At 33.1% G+C, this 14,066-nt stretch overlaps 1 protein-coding gene across 1 annotated transcript; it reads right to left on the bottom strand.

Annotated features, from left to right (window-relative positions):
- Positions 1-3,565: 3,565 nt before the first annotated feature.
- On the bottom strand, positions 3,566-11,731 carry LOC11418483 (splicing factor SF3a60 homolog). The gene is made up of 12 exons (XM_003602177.4): positions 11,404-11,731; positions 11,218-11,331; positions 10,873-10,977; positions 10,284-10,426; positions 10,076-10,172; positions 8,869-9,033; positions 8,064-8,135; positions 7,278-7,433; positions 7,068-7,145; positions 5,534-5,662; positions 5,080-5,226; positions 3,566-4,151 (listed from the first exon to the last, which is right to left on the bottom strand). Exons 1-12 carry the CDS (start codon positions 11,575-11,577, stop codon positions 4,005-4,007), a joined length of 1,527 nt encoding a protein of 508 aa, XP_003602225.1. The 5' UTR covers positions 11,578-11,731; the 3' UTR covers positions 3,566-4,004.
- Between the last annotated feature and the right edge of the window lie 2,335 nt (positions 11,732-14,066).

Here is a 14,066-nt window from a genome sequence, read left to right as displayed (position 1 = left end):
TAATATATATATTTTTGAATATATATATAGAGGATAGAAGGTGTTTCAATTGAGAGGAGTGTTATAATGAGGAGATCAGAGGAATTACTTGTGTCCATTGGATTCAATTTAATGGTTGAGATTAAAAGATCCCTTTTAGTGGGACACGTGACTTCTCTTTCCAATAAAACATAAACTCACGCGCATTAAACTTCTTTCCTTCCTTCTTCAATCAACAACAAAGAAAATGTCTGACGTCTTACTTCTCTTCTCATGGAAACTGCAAACCTGTATTTCTCTGAATTTAATAAATCTAAATAACTTTTTGGATTCAACTTCAAAGACATAGAAACCCATAATAACAAAGGCAAATATTTAAGAAATTAGTACAAAATTTATTTAACTCCCAAATATTTATTGATAAAGAAATCAACAACTAAAATTTAAAAACAATATATTAACAAAAAGGGGAGAATTGTAAAAAGGAAAAGGGTGAAGGGAAATTATTGTTGTAATTTTCGATTACAAATTTAGGCTATTGCAGCCCTTTATAACAGTGTGGGAAAACCAGGAATTGTGATACAATTTGAAAATATAAACTTCTTCTAATATTATATATGTTAAAGCCCAATCGACAATTTTCATGGCTTTGTTGGATACGATACAACAGAGCAAATTCTCAAACTATGAATCAACATACATTAAACAAGAGAGGAATATAAATTAAGAGAGTTGTGAAAACTGCAGCAACAAATCAAACAATGAGAGAACTATGGAGAAATATATATATAAATGAGAGATAAATCGAGTGACTTTTTATTTTGACTTTTAATATCATGTGTCTATTTTGATCTGGAAGCAAAGCAAAGGAAGAGGAAGACATTAATGAAAACAGCATAAGTTGGACGCGCGTGAGTTTATGTTTAATTGGAAAGAGAAGTCACGTGTCCCACTAGAAGGAATCTTTTAATCTCAACCATTAAATTGAATCCAATGGACACAAATAACTCATCTCATTATAACACTCATCTCATTTGAAATATCATATATATATATATATATAGGGGATGTATCAAATTAGAGGAGTGCTTAATGTGAGAGTGAGAGGAGCAAATAATGACCTTTGGATTGAAATAAACATTGAGATCTTAAATCTGTCTTTCATGTATTTTTCCCTTACCACACGCGCGTGAGGTTCACTCATCACTGTCATATCATCAGTTCCCATCGCCTTTCTCTCTCTTCATTTTACTTTTAGATTTTCTTCCTCTTCAATCTCACGCACACCTCTTTCTCCTTATTCATTCTTTTCTTTCTTTAACCTGCCAAACTTTCAAGTGATGAGGGACATATGATGTTGCACAATTTTTTTGTAAGCCTCTTTGAAACAATTGATAAAAAAAAAAAAAAGTTGTTGCACAATCAAAACCATTGTTATTTCTAGTACCCTTTTCTTTCTTTTTTTTCAGCCACCAAAAACGTAAGGCTAAACAAACTAACCTAGAAATAACAAGGGTGAAAACCAATTATGTGATGTAAAGTCCACTGTTTGTTTCAAATTGATTAAAACATTCATGCCTTTCAAGTTATTAAGCTATATTAGTGAATATCAATATTGATGTTATTGATTGTAAGCCTCAAATTTAACTTTTTTGAAGAAGTGATTATCTGAATCAGATCTCATAATCTGAATCATTATTGATGTTGTGTGCAAATTAGTCAGAAGTTACTAATGATTCAAAAATCCTAAGCAGGAGAGATAAAAAACTTGAAATCAGATTTGGGTCGTTTGTGTGTGCAAATTATTTCAGAGAAAGATCGGATGAATTGGGAATTGTGGGTGTTGATATCATATGCTCGCTGAGTTAGGAGGAAGAAGAGAACAGAAATGATGCGCGTGGAAGAGAAAGTAGAAGAGTCACATGATGTTTAAATGGTCAAAACAATCCTAACCGTCAGTTTTAATCTCACGGTTCACATTAAATCCTCTCACCTCTCATTATAAGAATCCCTCTCATTTGAAACATCCCCTATATATATATATATATATATATTGATTATAGTTCAAAAGTCTGAACTCCCTAACTACGCCACTACCTACTAAAGGTTCTATATGCATGATAAAATAAATGAGCCAAATCACTAAGATATGAACTTTGCTTACCTTGAAACCAACTATAACCAAAAAAGAAATCAGCTAAAGTAAAATTCAAAACTTCAGAATCAAACTTTCCTCCTAAAATATGTTCAACGACAACAAAATTAACAACACTCTTAAAAACACCTTGTGTTTGATGAGTCGGCCCCTCAATATTCAAAATTCCATCGTTTAGATCCATTTTTCATTTTTTTTTAATTCTTCATATTCTCAGAAAAATCCGAAAAAATTCGCATTAGTTTTATTTAATTTTTAGAATTTTTCGGTGGTATTTTTATGATTTATTTGACGGGTTTTTAGCATTTTTTTACTTAATTTTTTTTAAAAGCAAAACTCAAAACTGCTGAAATGTGAGAGTCTGATGGTTGATTATATATAAGAATTGTCCGGATTATAAAATCCGAAATTGTGAAACATGAATCCGGATTGCACTAGGGCCTTTTTAGAAAATCTACAGGGCGCCCTAGTCATGTATAGGGTGGAAAAATTAATATTGTTTTAGAGAAAGGAACAAAAACATTCTAAAAATAGACTTGTAATTATAGATGAAATTACTACTTTTTAGAGAATAAGAAATATTACAATTACTATAAGGGAGAGTACAAGGGAGAGTACACCTATGGACAAGCTATTCTAAGAGGTTACACACCTATTCCAAGGGAGAATGAGTAGCTCATTTGGTTGGTTGAGTTAAGAGATTGAAGGAGTTTTTTTTTTTTTTTTTTTGAAAGCAAGAGACCGAAGGAGTTAAACGTCCAAGTTTGAAGCATGACAAAGGAGTAAAATACTAACATAACAGTTGGCATACTAAAATTTGTTATTCAAAACAAAAGTTATGTTTAAAAAGAAGTAAGGAAAGACATGGAAAAACGTTATTAGGAAAGTTATCAAATTTTTTGAAGAATTGATTGAAAAATGTTGGTAACTAATTGTTAAATTTAATTTGTTTTTTTGGTTCAGGTATAAATCCACTTCACACCTCAAACCAATTAAGATACTCTGCTCAATCTTACTGATAAGTTATCAATTTATTGTTTAGAGGAAGATTCCAAACTCTAATTTGCTGAAGGAGAGACCAACACTCAAATTTTGCCAAGGTTATTTTAAAAATTATGTTCTATCCTAATTTATTCGAACATAGATACCTGTTTCTAACACGCTCGCTTTAATGAATACTTCTATTTGGAAAGAAATAAACACGTACAATACAATAAATATTATTTTATTATTACGTGTCTATCTCTGCCAATAGAAATGTTCATTAAAAGGAGAGGATCTCAACTCTCTGAATCCTCTATTCCTGGTCCCCTCCCTTCTCCTCCCCTCAAATAACTTAAGCAAACAACTCAAAGTTAAAATAATCCACTCTCCTCCCAAACACACCTTAATGAACAAATATGCATATTATATAACTACACGCTGAAAGTCTTTCCACTAAGGTACTTTTTATTGTTCATGCAAAGTATATTCCAAACTTAACTTGACATGCAAATAGAAAAGTATATCCCATTAAATCTACACCATTAAAGAAAGACATTAGTTGGCCAATATCACTCAGAAACCTATAACAATAATAATTGGTACAATGCAACAGCGATAAGAATTGTTGTTTCTTCTCCCGTTTTGTTAGGATATCAGTCACAAATTCACAGTTATTCAAGAAAGTGCGCCGCAATTCACAAAATATGGCTCCTTGTCTGTTCCCATTCTTCTCCCCAGTAGGGATGAATATTTTGCTAAGATACAACCATTCCCCTAAAAACCCTGCCGAAAACAAATTGCTTCCTCTTCATAGGTGATGCAAAAAGGATTCCCCTCCCCCTCCTTTTACTAATAGAAGAAGAATTGGAAAGAAGATTCTTTCTTTTCATATCAGCCCCTGGCGTTGTAAATCAGTATATGTCTTCTTATTATAGATGTTGCCTTCTTTGTCTTCATACTCTTCCTCTAGATCTGGGCGCCACTTGTTCACTCCTTGTCTCTGCTGTATCTTCTTCCAGAGCTCTTTTGCTTCCTGCAACAGAGGATAGTAGCATTTAAGGTACCATAAAAATAGTTTTTTTGTCCAAAACTAATGGTAAAGGACTGAAGAGTCCGCGAGAGAAACAGCACGGGTATCTTCAAGTTTCTTTTCTGAGAGAGAGAGAGAGAGAGAGAGAGAGAGAGAGAGAGAGAGGGGCTTTCAAGCTTGAGAAGCGAATTCATTCTAATTTCATGAGGTGATCTCGCTAAATTCATTTTTAAAAATGACCATATTAACTGAATAGTACCAGCGAATAGATATTGTCACTAGTAGAGAGAGAATAGGAGTATTTACCATTAACAGTATTAAAACACATTTGATAGTCTACAATGAAGTACCCACCCCCACAAAATATTTTGCAAAATATGACCAACAGAAAAGATATTCAGAGTTAATAACCGCAAATGAGTTTCAAAATTTCCATAAGCACTTCACACAAGCAGAATCTTATTGAAATGTGATTTCAAGTATTTTATGATGACACCTAAGACACAAACTAAACGCGCACTTGCGAGACACAAACTAAACGCTCACTTGCGAGACACAAACTAAACGCGCACTTGTGGCCATAGTAAAGTATATGATAGGGACAATAACAAACTGTGTATTGATAGCAACCGTGATTACAGGTAGATAATTAGTTCTTTTCTTAGCAGGGAAGAGGAAAACAATAGTGAATAAATACTAATACAGATACATACCGCACACACATCACTGATAGACCAAGACCATGCAGTCAAATATACTTCATAATTAAATTAGTGAAATGTAGCACAAAATAAAGTATATACAAGAAAGTTTTAATGCTAGGTGATAAAGTTATACCCCAATGGATGCTATATTTGATTAACGGTGATGTCAAATTATTTCAGTTTGTAATCAATGACATGTATGCTATAAAACTGATAAAAATGCATACCTCAATTGACGTAATTTCATTGAAGTTCTTTGTATTTGGTATACCAAGGCATCGCATCCCATGTTGATGACGCCATTCTTTAAAGTGTCGTTCAAAAGCACGACGCCCCCAATAACTGTAGTTCCCGCATATCTCGCACTTAAATTCCTGAAATGCATATTATATTATTTAGTGATCAAAATATTGAGCCATAAGGAATCATAAAATAACAAGTCCCTAACTTTCTTATTAAGTCACTGAAATTATCTAATGCAATACTGCCAACAAGCAAAGGCGGACAATAACAACAATTTCTTTTAATACTCTGGTAAAGAGATAAATTTTGTTAGTCGAGAACTACTTTGGGACTGTCAAGACTCGTGAATAGACAATAATAAAACCAACCCTTGATATACATCCAGCAAAAGAAACGACAATTCAAATTTCTAAAATTTTAATTGCAAATAAATAATACCTGACCCAGACCATGTAGCTTATACAGCCAGTAAGGTATAGGCTTCCCATCCCATCCCATTGGTAACTTTAAGGGATTATAAATCTGCTGCTCGTCATCTTCGCTTTCAGAGTCCTCTTGAGTCTCTTCCTGCAATGAATGTTTAATATTATGTACTATAAATAAAGCAATAATTGAGAGAAAAAGGAGCAGAAGTAAATTGGCAAAAACAGATGAAGAGTTATGTGAATCAGGAGGACAGATGAAAGCTCGAAACTATTTTTCTCTCTTGTAAATGTAGACCACAAAAATGGCAATAAAAAACTTCAATTTGTCTGAAAAACTTTTCAAAGAAAACAGGCAAAAGAAAAAGTGAATAGGTACGATCAACTAGGATTGAATTCTTGTGCATCTAAACATTTGATGCCACAATTGTCTCCTCTCAAACCCATATTTTCAAGGGGGTGGTTTTAGTGAATGCCATAGAATAACTTCTCCAGTGAGTAATAATTTTTCTCCTATAATAATTGTGGCGGGGTCAAGTCATTCAGGTGGAGGACAGTCGGATCACTAGAGGCAGAGGAAGACCTAGAAAAACTTTTAAGAGAAACTATTAGGAAAGACTTTGGAGATTAATGAGTTGAACCAAAATCTGGTTTATGATAGAACATTATGGCGTAATTTGATCGCCAACCCCACTTGGTGGGATAAGGCTTGGTTGTTGTTGTTGTTGGGTCAAGTCGTACTTATGTTTACCCCTCCTTATCAAAGCCTAGATATCAGATAATGCAATCTTTAACAGAATGCTCTATCCAGAAACATAGAACTAGAAGTAAAAGATCCACAGTTATACTCAAGCCAAAACTGCACACCTTCTATCTAAAGCATGTAATCAAGTCTCATTGGTAGCATTCAGAACAAATTTCATTTCCGGACGAATATTCTCCATCCACCACATAAGCCAAGTCTCATGGCACACATACAATTCAAAACATTGTGTGTGCTTCAATGATAATTTAAAGCAACTCATATCATGAATAATATGAGAATAAGTTAATTCAAAAGGTCAACCTCGTCATAGATAGCTTGAGCATTAGCCTATTTTATAGATGAATTTACACTCACTATTCTGGTTACAATAAGGATTTATCAACTTCAATAATGTTGGCCATATATACAAGACCAGTTCTACATCCCCTTCAAATATAAGTACAGGAAACCCATGATAAACTATGAATATGATTGATGCAATGAAGTGGACCATAGCGTCTTGGAGATCATTTTGAACCTAGAAACAATGGATAAGCCATATGACAGTATCAATCGTTGCACATGGACCTTAGTCCCTCATTAAAGCCAACCCCCAGATGTTAAAAGCAAACAAGTAAGGTGCATTTAATGTATTATGGTCAACCGTCTAAGATATAAAATATGGTTGGTAAGTGTATTCTTTGACAAGAAAATGAATTGGTACTGTGAAAAACTAATGTCACAGTAATGCACTATGGTATGGGTCCCCTAAAAGTTGGAGGATTCATAAATTGCTTCAACTCACCTCCTCACGTTCTGCTTCGATTTCCTCGTATGTTAGGGCTTGCTTCTTTACAATATTGTCTTTTGTTCGAGTAATTGTCTGTAGAAAGATGATAAACATTATACACGAAAGAATTTTCTATAGATAAAGTCATTTATATGCCCAAAACGTTGCATTTCAAATCATCAAAGGAACTACACTTAAAGAAATAATGAAGCATCGTTTGCTAACCTCATCTAACAAATCACACAGTTTATTCATTTTGGCCTCCATTAATGCAATTTCTTTTAAATTTCCATCTTGTGGAGCAGCAGCTACCCCATTTTTTTCTGAACCACGCGCCCCCTTGGCAAAATGCTTCTTGTCCAGCATTTCAAGAGGCGTGTGCTGCATGAAAAAAAAAAAAAGTCAGAAAATTTGTTAAACTCAAGCTGTAAAGACGGATTATGCAGGTATAGCTTAGAGGAAAAAAAGCAACTTCAATCAAAATTCAGGCAACCAGGGCATCTTCCAAGCAAATAGAAAATTGGGCTTGAAGGGTTTAACTGATTTTGATCTACAACATATGGTGGAAATATCACTTCATAAAGGAGTTAATGTTTTCATAGCATTAAAAACCTACAGGATGATGATATTCTGAACAAATTCATAATTGTAGGTACTTATGATCAGGAAAGCATTTAAAATTTTAAAATATTTCAAGGCCCAATGATCTATCCTTTCAAGGGATTATAACTATGCATTTTTTTTCGGGGGGGAGGGGGGGCTGATGTCAGTTAAAGCCTCTTCAATTAATTTTGAACTCTCAGTTTGAGCCTATCTGGGAAGATCCCAGTTTCGTGACTAAGCTTACGACAATCAGCTTGGAAGGAAAAGGTGAGAATACATCTCTTATGGAACTTGTTTTGAGGTACCGCAGCAAAGATAATCCCTACATTCCTACTGTCAACAGAAAAGACTAAGAAAACCCCAAAATAAAAAGTGTAACCATGTCCCTGGTAAATGGGTAAAAATCACCTTTGTGAGGAAGAGTCTCTCTGCACGTTGCTGAATAGTGCCACCAGTCTTAAGTCCCAATGCAGCAAGTGCCTAGATGAAAAATCAAGACAAAAGGCGGAAGAATGAATCAGTTATCAATAAATAGAGCTCCAAAAAAATTAATGACTAGCAAGAAAAGATGCTTAATGTTTGTACTTCCTAAATATAAAAAGAGAGGGTAAATCCTTGTATTGTGTTGTACTATACCAATGTTGCATGCATAAGGGTATGGTAGTAAATAGTGATAGAGTTCTTAAAAGTCTAGGATATGGTGCATTAATATAAATTTTAAAAAATATACATATATAAGAAAATTAAATTCTATATAAACATCTAAATTGCATAAAAGATTATGAAAAACAGAATCAAGCATTATGTATAAAAAATAAAAGGAGCTTAACTTGTTCAACATGACAGCAAAACACCTCCTAATGAAACTACAATATGAAAGTTAATTCAACAATCAACATTATAAAACTTAAACATGGCTATGAATATCACAATTAAACAGTACAAATCACATCATTTTCTTAAATATCATCTGTGACAACTTCAGATATCCCATTTATCTCGACCAATATCCCACATTTTGCTCTCACCCTTATTTTACCAAAGCTGTACCCATGTATCCAAATTGAGTACCCCAATTGTTTTTGAATATTTTGAATTGTATTTGTTACATACACAGACAAACCAAGTACAAGTACAAAACCAGTAAGTGTATATCCTCAATATTATAATACTCATGCCTCAAACACACAATCCTCAATTTTTAGTTTTTTACCTCCTTTAACCTTTCAGGACCCACTTCCATAAGCTCTTCAACTGTACTGTAATAATCAAGATCAATTGCAGTGTGCTGAGCAGGTACATGTCCATTCTCCTGATTGACATTCTCCCATCCCAATACCCTTCCAGTAGCCCAATTTTCATTGAACTCAGTTGTTACCTGCCACAACATTATCAGATCCCAGAAAATAGAGAAGTGCAACCAATTCACAAGAAAACGAGATGGTAAACAATGCAATCACTTCTCACACAGAAAGCTTTATAATAGGAGAAAATTACAGTTCTCTTCTCTCCCACAAGAGAAGGCATATGATAAAGCGCCCTCCATTTTTATTTTAAAATTTACAAAGCTAAACTCCCTCCCATCAAATAGAAATATGCATTTAACTTCGGTCCACTTTTAAAAAAAAGAAGAAGCTTTCCAGGGACTAAAGATTTTGGGTGAAGTTCCAAAACTGAGAAGTGGTTATTTAAAACTGCATTTAATCTTCTAGAGTCTTAAAATCAATAATAAAGTGCTCAAAATTAGTTATAAATAACATTCAAAGCTGTGGAGAAATGAAAGATTTTGATGGGAGGTTCATCCACAGTCTTTCAATATTTATGTGGACCACAAATACTTACGGAGTTTTAATTTTGAGTTTAACGGCTATGCACCGATAGTGTAAAATAGTTTTATATTGTCTTCCAATGGGAACCCATCATGTCATGTATGCCCATATTGAAAATGTCTTTTAAAAATAACTAGCACACACTATTTTTATTGGGTGTTAGTGTAAAACTAGTTTACATTGATGGTGTGTATCCTTTTTTTCTCTTTAACTTTAGTTCATAATTGTTTTACTTCAGTATATAGTGTTATAAAAATGGAATCATAGTGGAATAACAAATGGGTTAAACTTGTTATAATCACATAAAAATATAGAAAAATGGTTGACTGCATTGATAAAAATTATAAGCATATTTAGAAGGCGCTTCGACAGACAGCCCAAACATAGCACTGGATTTCAGTGAGACAACTTTCAGAAAGAAAAAAAATAATAATGCAAGTTGTTTATAACAAAGATTCACGAAGTTTCTGCACCAAAAAATTCATAGCTAGGAGGGAAGTTTTCAAAACATAAATCCCATTCTAAGAGAAAATTGAGACTCAAAATTATGCTAAAAAAGATACAAGTTCAAAACAATGTAAAATCAATCACCTTTGAAAAGATTCTATCAAGATCTTGCAGGGGTTCTGTCCGATGGAAAAAAGATGTTAGATACTGCAAAAGATTCTTCAAGTACTCCCTGTACTGCCTGTAGAATTGAACAAGGACTGAGAAGACTATAGTGTGCATATTCCATACAAAACTAGGATGCCGACGAATGATCAACATATTAGATAGATAGATAGAGAATGCAACTCACCTGGTTGTTTTCATTTTGCGAGGAATCTTATCTGTCTCAGAAAAAATATCAAGGTATGCAGAATATTCAATTGGCTCTCCAAACTTAGAATTGACATACTGCTGGTATAACTCATTAATGTCTAAGTATCGACCAAAAGCTTCCTGGAAAACAGTTATCACATAATCAGTGACCAGAAAAAGCTGCAGTAGCATAAATTGTATTGTAAACGTGATATTGTCTCTCTTAATAGTAGAATATTTTAGACTTCATGTATATTCAATGTAAATGTTTTCTCTGGAACAAATAGGCCCCTTGGACATGAAATTCTTCAATATATTTTGACTGCACATGTAGACTATTAAAATGTTCAATCACGCACAAGCAGGATTTGAGATAAATCCAAATACCGTAATGACTTGTCACTGCAATTCTTAAAATATGAAGAATTTCCAAATTCACTATTTAACCATGCATCACACATGCTAGGGCCTAGGGAAAAGTCTAATTTTAGCCAGAGAAATCAACAGTCTCTCATATCCACACACACAGAGAGAGAGAGAGAGAGAGAGAGAGAGAGAGAGAGAGAGAGAGAGAGAGAGAGAGATACCTCTCCGCTAAACTCAATTTTAGGTTCCTCTTTAAGAAGATCTTCAAAATCGTCATTTGCGTCAACAACACGTGCAGCTGGGTGCTTCCTATGATACTCTCGTATCTACACATACCACAATAACCAAAATCTGTTATTGACACGCAATTGATTCAAGCATATAAATGCAATAACTCATCTCCACCAAATCCAATTATATAACCTAAAATCCAATATTAAAGTTGTTTTCCACTCCCAAACAGAAACATGTAAAGGCTTAAAAACCGCAACAATATTGAAATTTAACCTCTTAAACCTAAAATAATAATGAAAATTGAAATTGAAAAAGAGTAAAAGCTAACTAACCTCTTTGAGTCTATCATAAAAGGCACTAAAAAGATTGATTCCAGTAGCAGTTTGTCCACCAAGTGCAGCAATCTCATCCTTCCTAGCATTATCTTTATCATCATATATATCAATCTGAAAACAAAGAAACATGTTACGATAGAAAAAGATAAACCCTAATATAATAAAGATGGAATCTTATCTTACAAGTCGTTCAGTGGTGGAAGTGATAGTAACAATCATATTCCGAACACGGTGACTCTGATACAAACGGTCCTTGTTGGAAGTTGGTTCATTCTGGAGATCCTTCACTATTACCCTCTCCAATCGCTCCACTTCCTCATGTGCTGCTCGAGTTGCTTCTAGCAACGTTGAAGACATTCTCGATCAGAGTGGAGGTTGAATTTTGCTTTATCGGAGACTTTGAGAGAGACGGTGCGGGTTTCGTTCACGGTGCTGCTGTAAGGAATTAGGTTACCTTGCACTGTCGTCGACTTAAAATTATCGTGCATATTTCAATTACTCGTTAATAGCAGAGGTAAATATCTATATAAAGTAGTTAAATTATCAAAATATTTTTTGCTTATTTAAAAATATATATATATATTCTCTTGTTTGATATAAGCAAAAAAACTCATTTTGTTTGTCCCAAAATATAATAAAAAAGACAAACTTTTATCCTAATTAATCTTATTTTTTTAAAAAATCTATTTTTCAAGAAAAACTTTTGTTTATTCTCATAAAATTAAATGCAAATTAGATTCAATTTTCTTTCCCTTTCATTTTTTCCCTAGCCAATGAAAATTATTTTTACATCTTTCTATAAAACTTTTTTCAAAGAAAACACAAAAAACTATACTCCAAATTTTTATGTTTTTAGTTTTCTTAATAAGTGTGATTTTTTTTTTGTTGCTTATAATTTGAGACGAAGGGATTATATATATATATATATATATATATATATGAGATGTTTCAAGTGAGAGGACTTAGAGAGGCTTCAATCACGACCCTTTGATTAATCTTTATTGTGATCATTAGTTTCAATAACTGTAGCAGAACATTCATCCTCTCTCCTCCGACTTTTTCTTTCTATGCATCTTCTCTCTGTTACTTTTCTTTTTCTTTTCAGATCTGACTTTCCTAACATTAAACCTCACTCTTCATCTCTTATCTTGCTTCAAAGACCATCGGTTCTTAAAAATATGGTTTTCCCAAATTAAAATTTAAATTCAAATCAATTAATCAACAAGTTTCTTAAAGAAGATTTAATCATTCTGGAGATAAAAACATAAGAGAATTTACAAGAAATAAAAAAATAGCTTATCAATATTAAGAAAAAGGATCCAATTCCCACACATTTTCGGTGAAAACACAATTCAGTTATTACACAAAGGCGAACAAAGACAAGAATTTTAAGGTCGGTGTTAGGGAATTTAAGGTCGGCGCCGATAACAACAAAATCAGGATTCCGTAACGGCGACGGTTATGGAAGTGTGCATCGACCTTTCCAATTCCTCTGAAGCAGCAATACAATGTGTGTCTTGGTACAGTTGATTTTGCAAGAATTTGCAGAAGTTGTGAATAATATGATTCAAGAGTTAAATGTTCAATGGGTACAAACAATAAAACAATGTCTGAAGAAAAAAAATTATGCCACGAAGTGGTTTGAAAAAAAAACTAGTGTTTAGCGAGAAAGAAGATGAAAGACCAGGACATGCATTTTTAATATGACAATTGTTAATCTTAATCTAATTTAATCTGATGGTTAACATTTACTCCTCTCATTTGATATGTCCTTTATATATATATATATATATATATATATATATATATAGAGAGAGTCAGGATCCGTTGACACCAAATCTCAACCGTACATTATATTTAATCAAAAGCTTACAATAATTTCTAAGTTAACTCACGCTTAATTTAATGTGTACAATCCTTGCACTCGGTCTCATATATTATCGTCCTCTTCAATAGTTAAAAAAGTTAATTCCCCTTGTACGCAGACTGGATTTTCAATCTGTGCATCACGTTTTTGATTTTTCTCAATTACATAGTCGCCGCCGTTCATTTCCAACATAGATAAATCTTGATTTTTTGTTTGTATGCCAGGAATTGGTAACAATTCAATTAAAGGTTCTTTAAAATTCATTTCAAATATAGATATAATCTGCATTCAGATGTGTCATTATTTTCAATGATTTACAAACTAACCATTTTAATATTGATAAGTCATGAGTTGTGATTGATTCCCATACATAAAATCCCATCATTAGAGGAAATATCATCTAATATACCCCTAAATTCAACGTCTTCTTCATGCAATGTGATCAATGTGAGGAACATGATGCGATCATATATGCGATCTGAGTTTTTGAATGACTGAAAACAATAATAGTGTGAGATTGAGAGAAAGGGTGCACACGATGAGTTAAATTAGAAACTATTGTGAGCCTTTGATTAAATATAATGTACGGTTGAGATTTTGTGTAAACGAATCCGTTGACACCAGATGTCAACGGATCCAGACTCATATATATATATATATATATTGCTAAGGATTTACTTATTCATTAGTTTAATTTTAAATTTTTTTTGCCGGGGTTTGAACCCGACGTTGCATATATTATACATTATTCCTACAAACTGAGCTAAGGTCACGAGAATAATTTATGTTTATTGTTTGATTAATAATTATATTTTCAAAGTGAGAGTGAATATATTAATATCTTTTTAATCTCGTCCCCAACATTATCACAAGAAACGTATTATGAATCTAAAAGCATCGACGTGCTTACATTGTTCCATACATTTTGAAATATTCAATCACGATAACAAAGTGCACTCATCTAGTAGCAATCTTAGCG

The sequence above is a fragment of the Medicago truncatula genome, chromosome 3 (assembly GCF_003473485.1).
Source record: "Medicago truncatula cultivar Jemalong A17 chromosome 3, MtrunA17r5.0-ANR, whole genome shotgun sequence".
Classification (NCBI taxonomy): Eukaryota; Viridiplantae; Streptophyta; class Magnoliopsida; order Fabales; family Fabaceae; genus Medicago; species Medicago truncatula.
This window is presented reverse-complemented; position numbering and strand designations above follow the sequence as displayed.